Source organism: Podarcis liolepis (genome assembly GCF_965112155.1).
Source record: "Podarcis liolepis genome assembly, chromosome: 4".
NCBI classification, from domain to species: Eukaryota; Metazoa; Chordata; class Lepidosauria; order Squamata; family Lacertidae; genus Podarcis; species Podarcis liolepis.
Genome location: NC_139558.1, coordinates 85,463,293 through 85,485,948, shown reverse-complemented (window position 1 = coordinate 85,485,948; position 22,656 = coordinate 85,463,293). Strand labels below are relative to the sequence as shown.

At 42.1% G+C, this 22,656-nt stretch overlaps 1 protein-coding gene across 5 annotated transcripts in view; it reads left to right on the top strand.

Annotated features, from left to right (window-relative positions):
* GRIA4 (glutamate ionotropic receptor AMPA type subunit 4) overlaps positions 1 to 22,656 on the top strand; it is a 225,312-nt gene that overhangs the window by 194,837 nt on the left and 7,819 nt on the right. For 3 of the 5 annotated variants that reach the window (XM_083499396.1, XM_083499398.1, XM_083499399.1), the window contains exons 12-14: positions 225 to 423; positions 2,703 to 2,950; positions 19,325 to 19,439. In XM_083499396.1, the coding sequence (XP_083355522.1) occupies positions 225 to 423; positions 2,703 to 2,950; positions 19,325 to 19,439 (562 nt within the window). Of the gene's footprint in view, positions 1 to 224; positions 424 to 2,702; positions 2,951 to 19,324; positions 19,440 to 21,884; positions 22,000 to 22,656 lie in introns of all 5 variants that reach the window. The other 2 variants (XR_014525171.1, XM_083499397.1) reach the window with 2 other exon arrangements.

The window sequence follows — 22,656 nt, the reverse complement described above, 5'->3', positions numbered from 1 at the left end:
TCTATTTATACGCCACACTCACTGTATCCTGGATTGAGCACCGGATATCAGGAGAAGCTTGGTTAAACAGAACTTTGGTCCTGTTATGTTTCAGTCCCAGTTACTGCTACTTGGCGAATAAATTTCCTGTAATAATGGTGTCTCTCACTGTCTCTCTTTCTGTCTCTTTCTCTTTCTCCTTGGCCAAGAGATAGGAAAATATGCATTATCTTATTCATGTTTAGATCTCTCTCAGGTCGCATAGTTGGAGGTGTGTGGTGGTTCTTCACACTCATCATTATTTCATCATATACCGCTAACCTTGCGGCTTTCTTGACTGTTGAGCGAATGGTCTCGCCCATAGAAAGCGCAGAAGACCTTGCCAAACAAACCGAAATTGCATATGGGACACTGGACTCCGGGTCGACGAAAGAATTCTTCAGAGTAAGTTGGCATGCCTACTAGGTTCTCGTTTCCCTTGCTCTACCTGGGAAGCGTTCGGAACGCAGTCAGAATAATGATGCATTATGGAAAATCAGATTTGTGGTCTTGTAGCTCCTACAATATTGGCATTATGGTGTTTTTTCAAAAAACTCCAATGCCACTTGTTGGCGTTTGCAATCATTTTAATTTGTGGCAAATATATTGATCTTGACATGTCAAGCTAGGAACTGCCCTTAGGGACTGTAGAGGCAGAGGTAATTAAGATAGCATTGCTCTGCTAGCTGATTGCAAACCACAGCATGGAGACGAAAGGGAGTGCTGAGTATATATGATGATTCTAAGGGGTCTTTCAGGTTCACTCTTGCTTACGGGTTTTCTGAAGGCGCCCTTTGATGAAAAGATGCATAATAATGTAATTCCAGGCACTGGAATGAAGCAAAAGGGTTGCTTTATAAGTCTGTAACTATAAGAGACATTGTTCCAGTCTTTTGCCTAACCACATTCATCTTGTAAAGCTTTCTATTCACGTTACTTTAATTTTGTTTTTCTGCTACAGAAATGTAAAACGTACCCTTTTCTAGAAGCTTGGAAACAGAAATTGCTGGGCATAATTAAGGACTCTTATGTCCCACTGATGCCACTATATGCTTGGCCATGGAGACTTGAAAGTGTTTAACTTGGACAGGATTGTGTTCATTGCCATTAAATATAGACTCTTAAACACTGGAAACAGACTAGCCGTTGATAGGATAGTTAGGCAAGTGGTGAAATTTCTTAGACTCCACCCACACCATACATTTAAAACACTATTGTACCACTTTAAAGGTCCTAGAGAATCCAGGGAACTGTAGTTTGTTTGGGGTGCTGACCTCACAGAACTACAATTCCCAGAATGAACTATAGTCCCCATGATTCTCCATGACTGTTAAAATGGTATAATAGTACTTTATATTGTGTCCTCCATCACTTTTACCCTTGGCCTTCTGTCCTAAATATGAATAGAACATAGTTCAATGAAACTGTATAAGAACCACCTAACAATGCATGTTTCAGCTGTTTGACACAACCCTTAAGGGAGCTTCTAGAAGGTTGTCCTCTCTGAGCCCTGTTATACTTCCAGAGGAATGCAAAAAGGCCTTGGGACAACATGCTCCACAGGGATGTTTTCCTGTGCCACCACCCCGGATGCCAGGACTTGAGCCTGCAGTGGGGTTTGAATGTGAAACTCAAAGGATGCCTGTTGGTGATTCATTGCGTGTGCCATAACCCAGCTCTAGCCAAGAAGGGGAGCTGTAGGCAGATCAGCCATTCTCAAAAGCTAAGCCTCTTAAAACAAGGATATGTCTGAACAGGTGCTCCTCAGACCTACATAAAGCTTCCAGGTGAACCACACCATGTTTTCTCATTGGTGTGATTTCTTCTCTAACTCAGCACATGCACGCATTCTACACTGTTGTGTGCCTTGTGAATTTAGTTATTTCTACTACACTAGTGACTTTTTGCCTTCCGTTCACTAGGGAGATAACTGGGCAATAGACAGTTAATAGGTAATGGCCATAGACAGGCCTTTGGCAAATCTATTCAAGGCGGGTCTATCAAGCAAGTATTTTGGGCTTGCATCTGACCATAGGAAATGGATATTTAGCTATTAACTGGCTACGTTGGTGCTATTCAGCTGTTTCCTGGCCTTTTCCCTTTATTAGCAGGTCTAGCAGGGCTGATGAATAGCAGAATTGGCCTTTAGATAGCATGAGTAAGAGTTACTTTGCGTGGATTTGATGCTCCCATGTAGTACCAAGTGGCCACCTCTATGAATGATCCAGAGGTGGCTATTTGCACAGGATGGGACCATTCCATGGGGGAAATGCACAGGCTGTACACACAGCAACAGTCTGTGCAACTTTTCTTTCCACAGCCCTGTGTGTAGCCAAATTTTGTTGCTTGCATCAAACCAACCTGTACAAAAGGCTACATTTAGCAATCATTACATTTCCTGCCAGTCATTCTGACACCTCCAATAATTTCTTCTGTTTGTTGTGATTCTGCCTGGAAATGATTTTAACATGGCTGGGCATAAAACGTACGAGCATGTGCGATGGTAAGCAATGTCAGGACTGCAGTATCTTCCTACGAATGACTCTAATGCTATCGAAAGGTATCTTTTCCCCGCCACAGAGCGATCAAAAAACACCTGACTCCTGATACATTATGCATTGTGACCTGTTTCTGTGGCGGCCTCGTCCCTTTGCTGCATCTAATCTCCTTTTAATTTCCTTCAGAGATCTAAAATAGCAGTGTATGAAAAGATGTGGGCGTATATGAGCACAACAGACCCGTCCGTGTTCGCTAGGACTACGGCTGAGGGAGTTGCCCGTGTCCGCAAGTCCAAGGGCAAGTTTGCCTTCCTCCTGGAGTCCACCATGAATGAATACATTGAGCAGCGCAAGCCATGTGACACCATGAAAGTGGGAGGAAATCTGGATTCGAAAGGCTATGGCGTAGCCACACCAAAGGGTTCTTCATTAAGGTGGGTGGAATAGTATAACAATATAACATGTGTTGTTATAGTATTCCACCTTCCCTGATGCCCCTGATCTAGTTCTTTTTGTGTTGTTCTGTGGACATGGTATGTTCTTTTTTTTCTTCCTTTTCCCATTTCACATTTTCGATCGACAAGGAGGTAACGGTTGTACGAATAACATAGTCCACCGAATAGTCACAATTGGTGTATATCTATCAAGGCCATATAAAAAACAAACTGGTCAGACACTGCTTCCAAGTTTTCCTCAAGACAAAATGTAGCTCCAAGTGCTATTCAGGCTCAACAGGTTTTTTTTATTTTACTGAATTACGTGATATCACTGAGTAGATTAGCCTGTCATATTTTGGGTGACCAAACATTAGGTGAGAATCTCCCTGTCCCGCCATGATCTCAAAAGGACAGTATTACTGAGTCAAAAACAGCCTCAGTGAGTCCTTTGTTAAAGTGTCTTTTTGTGCATAAAATATTTTAAAACCTTGCTGCCTTTATTCCCAGCTTTATTACTGACTTCAAAGCTACAATTTTTTAAAATAAACTTTTTAAGAATTGGGATGCAAAATTATACCGCATGAACTTGAAGCATCATACAGTACAATTCTATGTGTTTCAACTCAGAAGTAAGTCCCAATGGGTTTGATCTGGCTTACTCCCAAGTAAGTGGACACTAGATTGCAACTTTAGACGGGAATGCCATGCGCACCTACCTGGGAGTAAGCCCCACTGAAAAATAGGAGACTTCATTCTGAGTAAACATGCATGGGATTCTCCTGCATGTCTTTCTTTTACATACAAAGATGCAAATATCTTCCCCACCCCTAACAAATCAGTTTGATTCCCAAGTTGTGTTGATGTGTGCTGACGATGGAATAACTCATAAATCCTTTTGAATTCTGAAAACAGTGGCAGCTTTGCACAGTTTAGGGTTATTGTATAGTTTGAATGAAAAATTAAAATGCCTCGTTTTACAGTGTGTGGAACATGGATAATCTCCCCAACCTGCTGCATTCCAGTTACTGTTGGACTACAAGTCCCATAATCCATGCTGACTGGAACTGATGGGACTTGGACTCCAAAACACCTGGAGGATTACAGACTGGGGAAGGCCGAGCTAGGAAAAATGTGTAATGACAGATGTGTCCACAAAATGCCCAGATTTCCCCTCTAGCAGCTTCAAATCTTCAGGCTTTAAGAAGCCCCTAGTTTCACTAGTTTCCCAGTTTTGGGGGAAATAGCTTGGCTCATTTTCCAAGGCAATCTTACAAGAGCTGTGGTGAGCTCATACATCACTAATATCTATTGTCACTCATAGTTGCCTTCATTACACTTGAGCAGGGGAATGGGTTTTTATTTGATCCCCTTTCCGATTCCTGTTATTTCCCAACTCTGTAGCCTTGTGTTGTTCAACTGATAATTAGTCATTCGATTCCACTGTGGTCCATCAATGTCAGCAAATGGGGAAGGAAGTACTGCAGAAAATGCTTTCTGTTTCTGACTAGTCTTTTAGGACCGCATTATAGTTCAGTTTTTCCTTCCCGCTTCCAGTTTGCTGATACCTGTGCTAGGAAAACCAGAAGTCAGGCTTTTGTGGCAATAGAGTGAAAGCAACTGGCTGTGTCAGAATAGTAAAGTTTGTACACAGGCTGGCACCAAGTCATTGTGTGACCCTCAGTTATTTTGGAGGAAGCTCAGTGTGTAGGAGCCCATCTAAATGAGTTGCTGGGGGAATCTGTGAGCAGACCATCTCTAAATTATTTTATTTCAAAGAGATGGGGCAAATCAGATTGGGGATGGTGTTGAGGAGGGCTTTTAAGTGATACCTTTTCATTGCTTTGGGGGAACAACCATTTGTTTTTTGCTGCTACTCCGTGGCCTTCTCATTGAATTTCATGGATGGATTCCATCTGTAGCTATGATTATCAACAACACCATATCTGGTAAAATGAGGGACAGGATCTTGCAGGAGTGTTTGGGAGGATGGTGAATCTGCTGGACTTTGAGCAGCTTAAAACAATGGCTTAAGATGATGGAACATGAGAGGGAAACATAAAATACAGGTAAATATTCAGCAGCTAGAAGTCAGAACTAATCTTGTTAGTAGAAGAGTGCCATTTGAATACACATGCTAGGAACCACTAATGAGTGGTTAGTGCTTAAGGGCAAGGCTTTTGTTTGGTTTGGTTTTGTTCTAAATGGTTGTCCTGTGCCATGCAAAGCAATAAAACTATGCTACCAATGAACAAGGGATGTGTAGTTTAGTTTGCAGTTTGGATTTCAGGATAGCATTCTCCATAGTTCTAAGAGGTGCCAACTGATTGCATGTTTTTAAACTGAGCCAGCCATTCCATTGGACATGGTGTGGTTCTTTGCCTTCTCCATTTGTCACAGCTTTGGGTCCAGCACAGAGCAATCATGTCTCTGTGTATTCAGCTTCCACCCTGCTTCAAGCTCACACTACAGTGGCTTTTGTTGTCCTACCTGGTAGCTAGATGGGCAGGGGAGGCCTGCCCACTTGTTCTATGGCACAGAGCAACTCCTTTGGTTATGCTGATCGTGGTGCTTAACTAGTTAGCCAAAGTATTTACTTAAATAAAGGAACTGGTCTGGCAAACTTGCTCTCAGACGTTCTACCCCAACAGATACAAAATCCCAAGAATTGAAAGAATCTCAGGGCATATTCCACACTTACTACTGCATAACAATATCATTATTCACAATTGGTTTACAACATATTTTCCATCCACTCTCCATTGTGTATTCAGTGTAGTACAAATACCTTCTTGCACTTTGGGAACAACTTCTGCTTGTGTAATGGGACTTTCCTTCCCTCTTTTTGTCCCCATGCAACCCCTAAAATTGTTCTGGTTGTTCCCCAATCCTCCAGAGCAGATTTGGGGGTGGTGTGGAGTGTGCATGGGTGTGGGAGAGAGCAGAAGTTGTTCCACATGTGGAATTATTTCATTAACTACTGCACTCTGGTCAAAATAAAAAAGTTCCTTCCAGTAGCACCTTAAAGACCAACTAAGTTAGTTCTTGGTATGAGCTTTCGTGTGCATGCACACTTCTTCAGATGGTATCTGAAGAAGTGTGCATGCACACGAAAGCTCATACCAAGAACTAACTTAGTTGGTCTTTAAGGTGCTACTGGAAGGAACTTTTTTATTTTGAATACTGCACTCTGGGTATTTGATTTTGCACACCTGACAATGTAGGTTTTGCATTAGGAACAGAAAATCACAGGAACAGGAAATTGCATTAGGGACAGAAATTTGTGGTATCCCTAACCACTTTCAGGCCAAGCGGGAGCAATTACACTTCTGTTTTTGCTAAATGACTGCAAAATAATTATTGTACTCTAATATGAGGAAAGAGAGAATCGCTTATTAGATTGGGTGGGAAGGAAGGGAGAATTGTTCTCAGAATGTCATGCTCTAGTGTATGGCTGAGTCTGACTTTGGTATTGTTTATGATTTTAATATTTTTTTGGAAGGAAGAGGCAGGGTGCAATTGATTTAATTAATAAATAAATAACAGTAGCAAACACTTAAACCTAGCTAGAAAACAATCAACCGTTCGGCTCTGTACCCTTCTAGTTCGACCAATGAGCACCCAGTGGAGGATGCTGTTAAACAATATTCCTGCTATTTATTTGAGGGAGCAAATCTCCCTGAACAATCATCTCTGTCTTGGTAATATACAGTAGCTGTTCTCAAAGGGTTTATTTAGCTCCATGTAGCTGAAACTTTAATGCGGTTCCTCGTTCGTTGCTGTCAGTCTTCAGGGAATATCTATAATTTAACAAAGCTCCTTTTGGTAAATAGCACTGAGTTGGAAGTTATTAGAAATAGGTAGAGTTGTATCACTGGTACAACCTAAGGGGGATTAGAGAAGGCTGGCCTTCCTTATCCTTTTCTATTCCTCCCTTGTGGCTTTAAAGGGCAAAAGTCCTTGCTAGCCCCTGGCTTGCTTAACGCATGGTCAGTCTATGTGTTTTGCAAGGGAAGAACAAAAACTACCTAGATGATTGAACTGTGCTTTGGGTTTATCAGAAGATTCCCCCAAAGTAGTTTATTCACTCAGCCTAGTGAAAACTGGGCTGTGTCCAGGCTATTTGCCTTTAGATAGAGAGAGGCACCAGCTCCTCAGCCACTTGGTCCTGCTGTGCTAAGAGCAAGTCCATCCCCAAACCTCTGTGTTTCCTGAATTGTTCTCCTTTTGTATTTTTATGCTGCGAACCAGCCTGTGATCTTCAGATGAAGGATGGTATATAAAATTAATTAAACAAATAAAATAAAATAAAACAACTCAAACCCATAATCCTTAAAGGAGCAGCGGAATGTTGCAGAAGGTCCATAATGTCTGGTCTTCTATGGTAATATAAAATAGTTTGGCCCAGGACCTCTGTTTCTGCTGCTGTTTTTCCTGTATGTAAGCTCCAAATTCAAATACGATACTGTTTTTCTTCCTTCAAATGGCCAGGAGCTAACACCCCAGCTTTCTTTCTTCATTCCTTTATTTCTTCAAGCCTCTCTCATCTCAAAGCAGTTTATAATAACAGTGACTGAACACAGAGAAAAAAATACCGTATTATTATAATAATTCAATGCAGTCCAACCCAGATTGAAATTGTTAAAGCTCATGTTTAAAACAACACAGTACAACAAATAATATGAGTCAGCTTCTTTCAATGCTTTTGAGTGCACTATTGCCCAATTCGGAAAATTTTCCATGAGAAACTAAACTGAATTTGAAAAGTGCCTTTGTTTGGAGGCTCACTTTCTAAAATTATACTCAGCTGTAATAAAATTTTACGCTATGATAACATTGTGCGGAAAAATGGGGGGAAAGAGAACTTCAGACTAGTTTCACAAAATAAATGTAAGTTTATGTAGAAAATGGTGGGGCAAGTTAGTTTAAATGTAAACATAACATAAAACCAGCTCAATAATATTCCACAATGGCATTTTCCCCAATGAAGGTTCAAAGATAAGTATAATGAACATTGCTGGAGACATAAACGGTGTGGGAGACATAAAGCGAGAGCTCCCTGCCACATGCTTGATTTCAAAGATAGGCTAATGAATATAAGGGGGCCTACCTTTGAAATCAAACATGTGACTTCCCCCACCACAATTCTCATTTCAAAAGCTATTAGCACTTGCAGCATTTTTTTCTCCTGACTTGCTCTATGGATTCACCAATATGGCAACACGTTCAGTGACATTAATCTGAATTGTGTTTCACTTGAATAATGTATGACCATAATGCATTCTCTCTCTCACCTTGATCACTTTTTAAATCGAAAGGCAGTCCAGAAGGAGCGGGTGAAGGGAACAAATACTCCAATCACCTAACCTGAGATAGCTTAGGCTAGCCTGTCCTGTTAAAGAGATGGCAGAGCAGGCAAGGCTGTTCATGAAAGAGACAATTCAAGATACCACTTTACCACAACGCTCTGTTTTCATTCTTCAGCCACACACTGAAACTGATAAGCCTGAGCAATGGGGGGGGGGGGGAGCGAGAAATGCACAGGTCCCAAAGGAACTTAGGTTTTGTGGAAGGATGAATGTGGAGCATGTGTGTGTGTGTGTGTGTGTGTGTGTGTGTTTTCATATCCTGCCGTTCCTTCCAGGAGCTGAAGGTGACATACACAATCCCACCCTCTAGAAAAGAGAAAAACAGGAAGTCAGCAAATGATTAAAAAAGGGGGGGGGGATTTACAGGTGCTCCAGAAGTCGCTCCACACCTATTTTACCCTAGCAACACCCCTTCGATGCAGATTAGGTTGAGTGATAGTGGCTGCCATGACATCACCCAAGGAGCAATAGGGAAGTGAGGATTTGAACCAGGTTTTCTCCAGAGATAGAGGCAGAGGCATAGCTGTCAAGTGTCCCTTATTTGATGGGACAGTCCCTTATCCCAGCGCCATGTCCCGCTGCTGTCCCTTATTGATGAGGCTTCATTTGGCTGCTGGCTGGGCTTTCTGCCATTGGCTCAGAGGGGCTCAGAAGTTGAACATAACCTGTGCCCAGAAAATCCCTTATTTTGGCTGCTGATCCCTTATTTTCGAGGCTGCTGGTCCCTTATTTTCAAATCTGTAAGTTGACAGCTATGGGCAGAGGGGTGATCTGTGGAAGGAGGATGGCGATGAGGAAGCAACAGGCTACAGTCCCTGTTTAGCTTAGAGTGAATACAATCACCCACTTGCAGTGCGGTTCTACTCTAAATTAGAGTTTGCTCTGCTTCCTCTGAACAGCCAGGATAAATCTACACACCCTTCTTCTCTGTTCCTCCATCTTCCTTCTTTGGAGGCTCCTAGGGAGGAAGATGTGGGGGCTGGCCTTTCATCACAAAAAGATCCCTAAGCCACCACCCTATGGAGTGAAAGGAATTTTCTTTCATGCAGTTCTTTAGTTTTGACTTTAATCCAAGATTTGGGACATCTCAGAAGAAACATCTACCATGCTGGAAATGATAGTTGCAAACAAAAATTATGTAATCAGAAACAAAATGTAAGATGAGCCCCGCGAGGGTATACGAGAGTCTTATCTAAGTAAATTCCTTTCATCTTAAGAACAGTTATTTCTTGGAACTCAGACAGATGCTGAATTTTAAGGAAGAACAAAACCTGGTCCTCTTTTTTTGGCAAGTCCACAACAACTTCCAGGCTTTTAGAGGTGTTCACTTTATAATGTTGCCAAATTATTAAAGAAACTAGCTCTGCATTATAATACGGGGCTTTCCACAGCTGCTGTTAATACTACATTTGCAAGTTGTTACATTTCTCTGCAATCTTCAAATGCCTGCAGGGTCTAGAGATGGGGTCACAGGCTGGATAGGGAATTATTATAGCAGCATTGTTCCTGCTGGACTATGTCACTAGCAAAACATAACTTCATCCAGGCTCAGCTTTATCAGCCAAGCATTCAGCACCAAAAATCAACTTGAGAAATAAACAAAAATTGTTTGCAATTTTTTTTAAACAAATCCAAACAGATGCGTATGATTAAAACAAGAACTTCAAGTATTCCTGTATTTTTATTCCATGGCAAAGGAAATTTTGGCCAGATACAGTAAGCCAAACTAGCATTGGCTTAGCTGCCACATCACACTGAGCTAAAATGACTGGGGAGGAGCAAAGCAGATACAGGCTGGATCTACCCCCCCCCGGGGGGGGGACCGCTATAAATAAGTCATAAATTAAATCATTATGACAAAAGAAAGAACTCTATGTAAAATCGCATAGACAAAGTTTTGTGCTCTACAGTGCCATCTGGTGTTGAATGTTTATCTGAAGAAGTGTGCATGCACACGAAAGCTCATACCAAGAACTAACTTAGTTGGTCTTTAAGGTGCTACAGGAAGGAATTTTTTTATTTTGTTTATAACGTAGTTATAGCATTGTAACATGGCTAATGTAGCTGAACCCACAGTCTCCTCCCTGGGAGCCAGCATGGCCATCCTAGGCCATGGTTTGGTGTAGCATTAGGTTTCAGCGTTACCATATGTTCATGCCCATTCCTAGGGTTCTATCAAACTCCAGCAGCAACACCCCAAAAAATGAACCTAAGGAAGGGAAATGTAGGTGAAGGGTTTAGCAAAGGAGACAGTGTTCTCAGTGGGCACCAAGTCTTTTAGAGCTGTGGGCACATCTGGATTTTCTGACAGTTCTTTTTTATTTCAATCTTTACAGAGAGAGGTTATAGAACCTACCTTCTTGGATAATGGTGTTGTGGTCCTGAGTGAATCTCCAACCACCTTCTCTCCCTCATCCTCATCATCTCCTCTACGGGTGCTGCTGTGTGCCCTCTGTCTTTGAGCTCTTTGCTCTCCCATGATTTCCCAACTTTCCCTCTCATCTGCCTCTGAGCTGTGCCCTCCCGCAAACCACTGTTGTTAATCTATACTCTCTTCCTCTTCCCTGGAAGAGTCAGAATGAGGAGGTGGTCTCCACCATGCCTCCTCTGCCCAGACCCTGACAGCTGCCCTCTCTAGAAATTTCTCCTGGCACAATAAAACAGGAGAAATTAACACAAATCATATAACTCAATAAATCCAGACCAGCAATAGTTAAAATCAAAATATTACATTCAGTACAGAGAGGCACAAATGAAATATCCAGCAACTTATCTAGCAAAGCTCACTCTATCAATAAAAGCTCTAGTCTAAACCAACCCGAATGCCATTGCTCTGCTATGGTAGCTAATGCAACTTGAGTCTTCAAGCGTACCTCTGATTACCATTTCCTACAGGACAAATATGGAGGGTTACCCATTGTTGACTTGTTCTAACTCTGGTCCACAGAATTTACCATAAGAAATTTGTTAGTCTTGTTATAAAAGTTATTCTTTATATAGAGAGATGGCACTAAAGCACTTGAGGAAAGTATTAATAAATCAGAATTGATTGGCACCATCTTGTGAACGTGTGTGTGTTTGTGTGTGTTAAAGTTGTGAATCCTGGTCTATGCTGTTTCACTAAGATGATAAGGTGCTTCTTAGCCCTATGGCCAAAATAGATTCCTCCAATTTTGTATGTCATATCCCCAGTGCTATTTTTCTAGAAAAAGAGGTGTTGGAACTCACCATGAACACCTCCCTTGTTCTCTGATAATAGCAATGGCTGGAACTGAGTTCCGGCTTTAAAAAAGAAAAGAAAAACCCTGCATATCCTCAAGACTGTTGCTTATTATATTGCTTTTATTGATGGCACAAGTTTAACATCTTTTTTCTCCTTTCCATTACGTATTTTGCCAGTAGGGTTTCTGGGTCTTAAAACGTGAAAATGCTCAGCAAATTATGGCACCTGCAAACAGTTTATATTTCTTTATAGCAGCCGCCATGGAAAAGGAAAAGGAAAAGAGGCCAAGTGTACTCTGCCTTGAACAGAAGGGGGAAACTGTGGGGATTCTGACATTTAAAAAGATTTATCCTGCTAAGATAATAGCGAAATGGCAGGCAGTTCACATGAATAAGGTCAGAGATCACTTTAATGCTTTCTCTTCTGTTTGCAACGACAACAAAAAATCCTCTATGTAGCCATAAAATCATGGAATCATAGAATTGATTCTCTAAGATGCCTCAGTGGGGGCTGAGCTCATTGTTTTAACGGTCTCCAAGATCTCTGCATTTAAAAATAGTGTTGCAGTTTTTACAATTTTAGAAAGCCTCTTCTCAACTGAGATTACCAGCTTGAAGTAATGTCTTGCCCAGGGGTGCCATTTTCAGAGGGCAACAAAACAGGTAAGTATGAGCATTGTGACATACTTTCAGTTAAGGGATCTGTAAAGGGAATGACACCAAAAAAGTGTCAGGAAACCAGAGCCCTGAGGAGCATTTTATCAGGACTAAAGGAACAGGTTGTTGTTGTTGTTTGCGGTTTTGTATTCAGGGCCAACCCTACCATTAGGCAGAATAAGGCAGTTACCACAGGCAGTAGATGTTGGGGGAAGACGGCAGCAGGGTGGTGTTTGAGGACAGAACTATGTGCAACTCAAGGCCTGGCCTGTTCCCCTCAGTTGTGGTAGAGGACTCTGCCATGCTGCCATTATTGAAATAAGTTTCAATGGCCAGTTTAGTCAGCTACTTTGTATGTGGGGTGCCATCTTGTCCCTTGTTTCAGGTGGCAGAATGCCTTGGGCTGGCTCTGATGGAAAAACCTTCACAATGTGCTACTGTTTTTAAAAACACATTCAGGACAATGCTCTTCCCCTAATTGAATTTCATCACCTTCTATGACAGATATTTGCATTAAAAAAAAAAAAATTCCTTCCAGTAGCACCTTAGAGACCAACTAAGTTTGTTATTGGTATGAGCTTTCATGTGCATGCACACTTCTTCAGATACCAGTGGATTGTAGAGGGTTCTTAATTATAAGACCCTTAGGTATAATGTCCAGGTTCTTGCATTTAGTCAGAAAGATGTCAGTCTGTACCTGTCAGGGAACTGCCATCGGAAGGAAGGGAGGTGAAAGGGCTCACACAGGTTGGGAGAGACTCAGCAGCTGAAGAGGGAACCAGTAGGGGAGAGGAGGTGAGCTGAGGGAAAGTGAGCTGGAGGGATGGCTCAGAGACACTTCCAGCGAAAACAGTGGGGAGGTTTCAGGACCTCCTGTAGGGACACCCACTCCTCGCCGGAAACTGTCACGCAGAGAGTCCAGAAGACGTGTTTCCGTTAAGGAGCTTTTATGTTGGAAGCGATTCCGAAAGCAACCACTGTCGGAATCTGCCAGCGACTGACGGAGCCATGTTTAAGGGGCTCCGTTACAGACAGAGGTTTGCAAACTTGACCAAACTCTGAGGGACTTGGATTTTACGCACAAGCAGCTCATCGTCCCATCACAGTACCTGTGCAAGTTTCTTGGTGAAGTTGATGGACTTCCATTTCATGCGGCTCAATATGGTGCCTTCCATAGTTCTAGTTGCAGGTAGGTAGCCGTGTTGGTCTGCTGTAGTCGAAACAAAATTAAAAAAAATCCTTCCAGTAGCACCTTAGAGACCAACTAAGTTTGTTATGGGTATGAGCTTTTGTGTGCATGCACACAAACTTATTTGGTCTCTAAGGTGCTACTGGAAGGATTTATTATTATTATTATTATTATTATTATTATTATTATTATTATTATTATTATTTTGACTATAGCAGATCAACACGGCTACTTACCTGTAACTAGATATTTGCATGTCTGGTGTGATGCAAGCTGGTTGTACATTTCCGCATAAGCTTTAAAACTTGGCGATAGAGCATTCTAACTCCACGGTTAGAGAGTTTGCTGAAATGTTCATAGAATCCTATAGGCACTGGCTGCCTATAGCTACTTGCTATAGCCCCCAGTCATGGTTTGCAAGCTGAGGCTCTGGTGGACTCAGGAAAGCTCCATGTGTGCAGAAGCTTCCATATTCAGTGGTGGGGAAGCTCTGCATGTCCAGGGAGAAAATCTATGTGGAGTTTCCCAGCACTGAAGTGTCAAGGCAGCTTCTACTTGCAAGGAGCTCTATCTTTGAACTGGGGCTGAGGGAACTACTCTGTGCGATTCAATTCAAAGATTATGACTTCCCAATGTGCCTCTTTAAAAGCACTGAATAGAAGCTTACTGTCTTCCATTATAGAGTTATGTACTGTAGTTCTAAATCATAAAATAAAACCTGAGCAACTTAGCTGGGCCTACACAACCCTGGGTATTTCTGAGAGTTTTAAGAAAAAATATTTTCATTCCCCCCATGAACCTTCTATAAGTTTCCTCCAGATGGGCAGATGGAAAATATTGTGCCAGAAGAACAATATTGTTTCATTGCAAAATGGACAGCAGCTTATTTTGATACACTGGGTTGCATCTTAATTATACAGCTATTTAAAAAAAAATGGCAGTGTGAAACAAAAGTGTTTTTTACATGGCCTGTTAGATATAGCAAGGAATGCAATGTGGTTAGATTCATAACCAATTTGAGCTTAATTTCAGAACAATGAGAGGCGCTTAAAAATCTCATTTACCTCATTCCTTTTTATTTCCATTTTTTTTCCTTATTGTGCTGTGAAATTGTCTATGGATATGGCTAATAACCCTACTAAATAACCCTCTCATGATTAGCTTTTATAGGGTTTTTTTAATTGTTATTTTAGGACTATCAACAGCAATTTGCACCTTCCTCAAAAAAGTAAGTGGAAAAGTTTTATTCTTCCTGATCCGTAATGGTGAATTTTGGCCAGGGTGAGTAATTCCCCACCCCACCGATGGATTTTGCTTTATTTTTCTTTTAAGAGGCATGGGAATCTCCATCTCAAGTAAATCTGGAAATTTCTCAATTAACAGATAATTTCTCTAAATAGGCAGAGGACATATCCTGGTACTATATGGCATTAGAATAAGATTTGTAGACATTCAGGGCAGCATCCAGTATTTCTGTTCTGGTAGTGCAATATGAGAGCCATTGTGGTGCAGTGGTTAGAGTGTCGGACTAGGGCCTGGGAGACCTGAGTTCAAATCCCCACTTACAGTTACTGCCTCTCAGCCTAACTTACCCATTACATCTTCCTTCCATCATGCATGTGGTTTCCAAGCAACCACCTACCCAAGCAGTGGCTAAACCCAGACCTGTTAAGTTTCAGGAATCTGGTAGCCTCATGTGTCATCAGCCCATGCCCTGAGATATAACTAAAGAATGAAGGAAACACACCATCCCATCTCCAGAGCCAGTGTGGACAACATGAGAATAAACAGCATTAATTTAAAATAGTTTCATATTTATGCATGGCTGCAAAGGGAGAGCGGGGATAAAATAAAACATGGATCTTCTGAAACATTTAGCACAATTTATTTTCTGTTAGTAGGAGCAGTTGTTGCATATTATTAAACATGTGTGTTTATTTTATTTATTAATATCCCACCTTTCATCCAATGCTTTCAAGGCAGTGTACATTATTCTTCTCTTCCCATCCCCTTACAATCATCCTTACGGCAACCTTGTGATGTAACTCAATCTGACCCAATCTGACCCAAGGTCACCAAGGGAGCTTCATGGCTGAGTGGAGACTTTCCAGACCCAGTCCATCCCTCTAACCACTACACTTGTCTTATGACATCTTACGGAGTAATATAAGGAAAGGACAGGACCCTGCCCCAGTAAGCTTACAGTCTACATTAAGATCATTTGAGGACAGTTCTCTGTTACAGTGGTACCTCAGTTTTCAAATGTTTCGGAAGTCAAACGTTTCAGTTTTCAAGCACCGAAAACCCGGAAATGCTTCCATTTTTTAACATGTCTCAGAAGTCAAATGGCTTCCGCTGATGTTTTTTGTTTAATTTTCTCTATTGAATTTGCAGACAGCCCTTTGTGCCTCTGTTCTCAAACATTTCAGAAGTTGAACCGTCTTCTGGAACGGATTACGTTCGAAAACCGAGGTACCACTGTATCTATACCTTCCAGCCACTGTGTCATAAAATCACAGAACTGTAGAGTTGGAAGGGACGACACAAGTCACCTAGTCCAACCCCCTTAAATGCAGGGGGGTTGCCCAAAGTGGGGCTCAAACCCACAACCCTGAGATTAAGAGTCTCATTCTCTACTATCTATGCAGGTGGTCCTCAATTTTTAAAAATTTTAGAAGTGGGGAGAACAAGGGGTGGTGGTATCCACCTAACACGTTCTTGTCAGCACAAGGAATTATCCTTGGGCAATGGAACTCCTCCCTCTGCCCATGCCCCACACCCTCCCCAAATCTGCCCCACAGGGTTGATGGAAAATGCAGAATAGATTTAGGGGGCATACAGGAGAAGGAGAGGGAGAAGTGCCACCTTGTGCTGACAGAATGAGTAACTTGGTGCTATACTGGATGCAACCCCTTATATACAGAGTAGCATTTTGTTTTGACTTTCAGCATGATGGAAAGAGAGGTTGAAATCTTCAAGAAAAAACACCCCATGAATAGTACTTCGCTGGAAATACTCAAGGGAAGGGAAGGTGTGGGTTGAGGTACTAACTGGAAACAAAACTGTTGTCATCTAAATGATTAATTGGAAATCCATAATAAATATCTCTGGTTCAAAAGCAGTTGCTTCCTGGAACAAAGGAAGCAAATGAACAATTTCAGTCCAGCCTTGCTCCTTTTCCTCTCCCTCTTGATCACAAACCATAATTAGAGTACTTGTATAAAATTACATTTGTCAGATTGCCTGAGAAGCGTAGCCCCAAAGGCTTTATCCACAAAAAAGCAGAGTGTTATCGCTAACACCACAGCCTGTATTCCTGTATTTTGAGTTCCAGGGACAGACAAGTAATTACATTATCTGTATTCACTATCTAATACAAATTTAACAGCCACTGAAATGAGGCTCAGGTCAATTCTGTTAAGAGACAGTTGTGAAACCTCATAATTAGTTGGCAAGGATCTGTGTAACAACCCCCCACTCCCCCCCCCAAAAAAAAATGTGCATGAAAGGCAGTAAAGGACAAAATGTGTTTACAAAACAGCTGACCCATAAAGATGCTCTCCTTATGTACAAGGTGGTCCACAGTAATGAGTTGGCATCATCAGGGCAAAGGTATAACCAGTACAGCTGTCATGGCCCAAGAGCCCCCTCTGTCAGGGGAAGAGTTCTACAAGATGGAAGATGGCAAGGAGTAGGAGCAAAACCACCTAAGGACATATCCTCCATAGTAACTCTCCCACTAGAGCAGCGTTTCCCAAATTTGGGTCTCCAGCTGCTTTTGGACTACAACTCCCATCATCCCTAGCTAGCAGGAGCAGTGGTCAGGGTTGATGGGAACTGTAGTCTAAAAACAGCTAGAGACCCAAGTTTGGGAAACCCTGCACTAGAGCATGGATGGAGAACATGTGCCCCCCCCCGGACTATATAGCTCCCATCATCTCTGACCATTGGCCATTCTGGCTGTGCCGATGGGAGTTCAATCGTAGAATTGTAGAGTTGGAAGGGACCTTGAGGATTATCTAGTAGTCCAATGCCCCGTGCAATGCTGGAATCTCAACTAAGTGTACACAATGGATAGCCAACAACAGGCGGAGGACAACACACACTCCCCATGCCTGCACTGGAGGAGCCACAAGGGGAAAGTGGTGCCTCCATCCTGTACCTTGCCCTATCCCCTTGATTCCAATAACTCATCTCCAGGACACTGGCAACTCAGTAGGGCCCTTTGCCATGTCCACGAGGCAGCAGGAGACTTCAGGCTGGAGCATGCACCCTTTAATAGGGTGCAGCCTGTTTTAGCCCACATAGTCCTCCACCATCTACTGATGCTCACAGCTGGCTCCAAAATCTCACAGGAATAACACTCCAAACTCTTACTGGTTTGTCTTTAATCTATCCTTACCTTTTAATCAGGCCTGTGGTGAGCTGTCCATGGTACTGACCAGTTGAAGAGTACCCTGGTCTGTTGCTTAACCCATATCGGCATGCCCTTATAGGCTTCAGCCTGGAAACTTTGATTTAAATGAGGAGCCTTCCAACTCCTTATGGGCCACAAAACATGTACATCCAGAATAAGTTTCTGGATTTGAGAGCTCCTTTGCTTATCTGCAACAGCTTCAATTCTAAGCTTTAATCTCAGCAAAATACAGTCACTGACAGTGGATGAAATCACAGCCTTGCAATTTTACATGTTACCACATGGCCAGCATTTTTATTAAGCAAGGTCAGTTTGCTTTAAACCTGCTGTTCAGTGTCTACTGGGCATTAGATAGCATCAGACAATGTGGTGCCATGGAAATTCTATCCAGTGATTTCATGAGCCTCTGCTAAAGGAGCTATCTGATTTCCATTGTTAGCAACCCTGTGTTTCCAAAAATTGAAGTTCCATTTTGTTTGGAATTCATTGATACATCAGTGACACAGTGAGGCAACCTTTGCCTGTTCTCCTCTGTCGGTGGAGCAGGGATGGATCTCAGAGCCCTGGTGCATGTTGATGACATCATGCACGGATGCCAGGGTTCAGAAGCCTCTAGCCAAGTCTAGGGTAGTTTGTTGCAATATGAAGCCCAATGGTGTCAGGTAAGTGCTCTGTTTTGAATTCCACCGTTATCCTAAATTCCACGAAGCAATCTCCCTTAGATATCTGATGGTGAGTTCTCTCTAGTGACACTGCCTCTAACATAATACCATAAACAATAAGGTAGCCTAATCATCTAGGCATAATCCACGTATAATTAAGCACATTTTAAGTTTCATTGTTTTTAATGGGAGTGCTTGAATCCCTTCCATTGGAATCAATTTGTTTTAACTTTGGTTGAATTGCGCATCATACACCTATGTTTGGGACATTTGTAAAAAGAAGTAGAGATTCACACAAAAGCGGGGGGGGGGGGGAGGCGTGATCTTGCATTTTGTACACCTATTTAATTCACACTTTATCACCAGACTTTAATGCTAGTACAAGAGCTGGCTATTTCAGCTCAAGGGAACTGAAATTTAATACTCGTATTTTGTACAACAAACAATCATGCCTCTCTGGCTGCTAAAGAAATTGAATCAAGGGTCTTTTTCTTTTTTACTGTCTGTTATAAACTGTAGGGGAAAGGATGCACACAATCTAAATTCTATATCCTGGCTGCACTTTATCACCACATTGAAAATATGTGAATAGCTCCTTCTCTCTTTTTTTATCGGTTTACAAAATCATATTATCATTACTTAAGCACCGAGCAATAAAGCTGCCCTCTATTGGAAAAAATGCATTTTTCCCTCCCCAAATTTGTTTGCCAGCATGCTTCTACCTCCCCACAGGTGTGTTATAATATGCAAATGAGAGGTTTATTTAGTGTGTGGATAAAAGAGCTTTTTAAGTCCTCGTTCCTTCTAACATCTTAACGGCTATGCAGTTTCTTACAAAATATGTTTTATCGTTTCAAGAAATGCTGTTAACCTCGCAGTTTTAAAACTGAATGAACAAGGCCTCTTGGACAAATTGAAAAACAAATGGTGGTACGACAAAGGAGAATGTGGCAGCGGGGGAGGTGACTCCAAGGTTAGCCTCAATGTCACCAAAGCGGGTAAACAGTATGTAGAGTAATTGGTGCATCTGCTGGGGCTCTTTCCTTCCTTGCCATGAAATCCTTGACGGCATTGATAAAAAAGCGAAAAACCAACATCCAGATGTGTGCAATTACTGTCAAAGCAAAAATATTTGCATCCTTGTTTGAGTCTCAAGCCCAACTTATTGGCCTGGGAATCCAAATCGTCATTTTGCATGTCATACCTGGAATCTCTACATTTTAAAAAATAAAAACAGACTTGATGCAAAAGTTGGTAGGGACAAAGCAGCTTGGTGAACATGCAGCGGAAGACAATATCACAAGAGCCCAGCTAGTTCCCTGTCTCTCCAGGTGAATGACTTAGGCTGCTTGTCCATCACTAACTGGTTTTTACTGGAGCTGGAGGTTGGTGGGCCAACTTATTTATTTTGTTCCATTTATTAAATTTATGTCCTGTCCCTCCTCCCAAAAGAGCAGAAGGCAGCAAACATACAGGCCAGAAAGCAATTACAGTGGTACCTTGGGTTAAGTACTTAACTCGTTCCGGAGGTCCGTTCTTAACCTGAAACTGTTCTTAACCTGAAGCACCACTTTAGCTAATGGAGCATCCTGCTGCTGCTGCGCCGCTAGAGCACGATTTCTGTTCTCATCCTAAAGGTACTATTTCTGGGTTAGCGGAGTCTGTAACCTGAAGCGTATGTAACCCGAGGTACCACTGTAAAACATTTAATAAATCAGCTGCAGCACAAATGCAGACTGGGGAAGATCTCCCCTTAAAAGGCTTGTTGGATGAGGAAGGTTTTCAGTAGGCCACAGAGACAGCCCCAGTCTTTCACTGAAAAAGAAAGTCCCCATGGCTACAGTCACTACTTCATCCAAAAAACTCTCTTTAACTCTTGGGTGGGTGGCAACTAGCAGGCCAGCTAGTTGCAGGGGCCAGACTTTGCCTGGCTAGCCTCATTTCTACGATTTCCCTTTAGGGCACACCAACACAAAAGTGGATTTATTGTTGTGGTTTCTGCAAACGAAACCTGGGAACCGTAGTTTTGTGAGAGTGGGGCCCAAGCTCTGGTGCACAAGTCATCCCCTGAACACTAGCATTGGGGCATAATTGGGAGGTGGGGTAATGTTTTTGTTTGTTAGTATGTTGTGCTATTTTTGTGCCTTGATACGTAAACCACCTTGTGATCCTTGGATGAAGGGCAGTATAGACATTTAAGAAATTAATAAATAAATCTTGATTTTATGATCCACTCTACCTGCTCAAAGGGTCATTCAGTTCCCATAGGAAAGATAATAGAAAACTCATATAAACATCATGTGATTGCAGGTGCTTCAATAATAATAATAATAATAATAATAATAATAATAAAAATTTATTTATATCCTGCCCATCTGGCAGGGTATATTATCTTTATATTATCTATATTTATCAATCACATTTATACCCCACCCTCCTTCCAAATAACCCATTGGCTTATTCCATGTCATCTTTCGAACAACCCTGTGCAGACACTTAAAAGCTGAAAGAAGCCCAGTGCCACCCAAAGGAATGGCCTGGTTCAGTAGGGTTTTGATTTATAGACCTGGGGAAACACAACATACTGTGCTCTAAGCACAGATTTCTAATATTTTTTAATGAAATTTGTAGGCCACTCTCCATCACCAAAGGATCCCAACCATAACATAAACACCATGATGCAACAAAATTAAATAAAACTCAGTTTAAAAGTATAGCAGCAATCAATGCAGCATAAAATAACCTTCAGATGTCAGCCATCTTTACCGACTTCCTCTAAACACCCAGCGGAATAATCAGGTCTTTAGTTGGTGATATAAAAACTATCAAGGGTGTTGCCATCCATACCTTCCATGGAGAGGGAGGCAGCTAGATTCTCCCTGCTTACTGAAATATACAACAATAGGGGCCCATCCATATTGGTATTGGGAGCCTAAACAGATTTACACTGAAACAGATCCTACTCAACCTCATGGAACCTACTTCCCAGCTTTGGTCTGCTGCCTAAATTGTTCAGTTGATATTTTGCTCAAATGTCAGGCTAGGTGAGTTTGAGGACAACAGATAGGCAATCTGGAAATCAGGTGCTTCCTTGTTTCGACATTAAAAAAAAAAGTGGAAACATTTCCAACATCTGGTTGTGTTTTATTGGCCGGCCACTGAATGTCGGTGAAAGCCAATAGTTTTGGGTTCACAGTAATTGCACGCAATTTTTTCCCAAGCCTTCCCCAGCAGTATGTGCCCATTACCTGAAGCGATGGAGCAGGTCCCAGTCGTATGTCTGTCTCTAACCCTGTGCACGACATAAGCAGCCTCTGTGGCCTCCGCTCCGTCACTTTGCAATGCGATTCTATGTAGTTTTACTTGAATAACATAAAATAACATATATAATGTTATTTATGTTATTTCCCACGTGAAGAACTCCTGTAAACCTTGCCGTTCTGAAACTCAGTGAGGCAGGCGTCTTAGACAAGCTGAAAAACAAATGGTGGTACGATAAAGGGGAATGTGGACCCAAGGACTCTGGAAGCAAGGTCAGTCGCTGCAGTTCGGGACCCGCTATTGTGTTCACGAGGGAGCTAATGTTCACGTAGGAATGGAAATAAATGAGCTATTGAACAGGCACCGTGCAGAAGGCGCTTATCCTTTCCCTCCCAACCCCAGGGGGGCGAGATGAAGTGGTCGCTTGGATTTGTAAACCCTGCATGAGAAATGCAACACATGGTCAAAGCATTAATTAAATTAAAGCCCTTCAACACCAGCTTCATCCCAGTCATGTCCTCAAATGTCAAACCCTTAACTTGCTTTAAGGGGGGGAAAAATGCTCCGGTTTATACAAGGGCATGGTGGCACCTCAATTATGGAGCACTCACTGAACATGCTTTTCTAAAAGGTCTTCTGTTGATGGACGTACAGTCATATAACTGTAGAGTTAGAAGGGACCCTGAGGATCATCTAGTCCAATGCAAGAATATACAGGGGTCGAGCCTGCAGCCTTGGCGTTATCAGCACCATGCTCTAACCAACTTGAACCACTTAGGTTCAGAATGGTCCTGTTGATCAGTCTTAGAAATGATAGCAAGATCTGAAGATAATATTGCATTGTGTTATATTTAATATACTGTAACCCTGATCATGTCTGGTGGACCTCCCCCCCCATACCCCCACCCATTGGTGGTACCTTGTTCCAA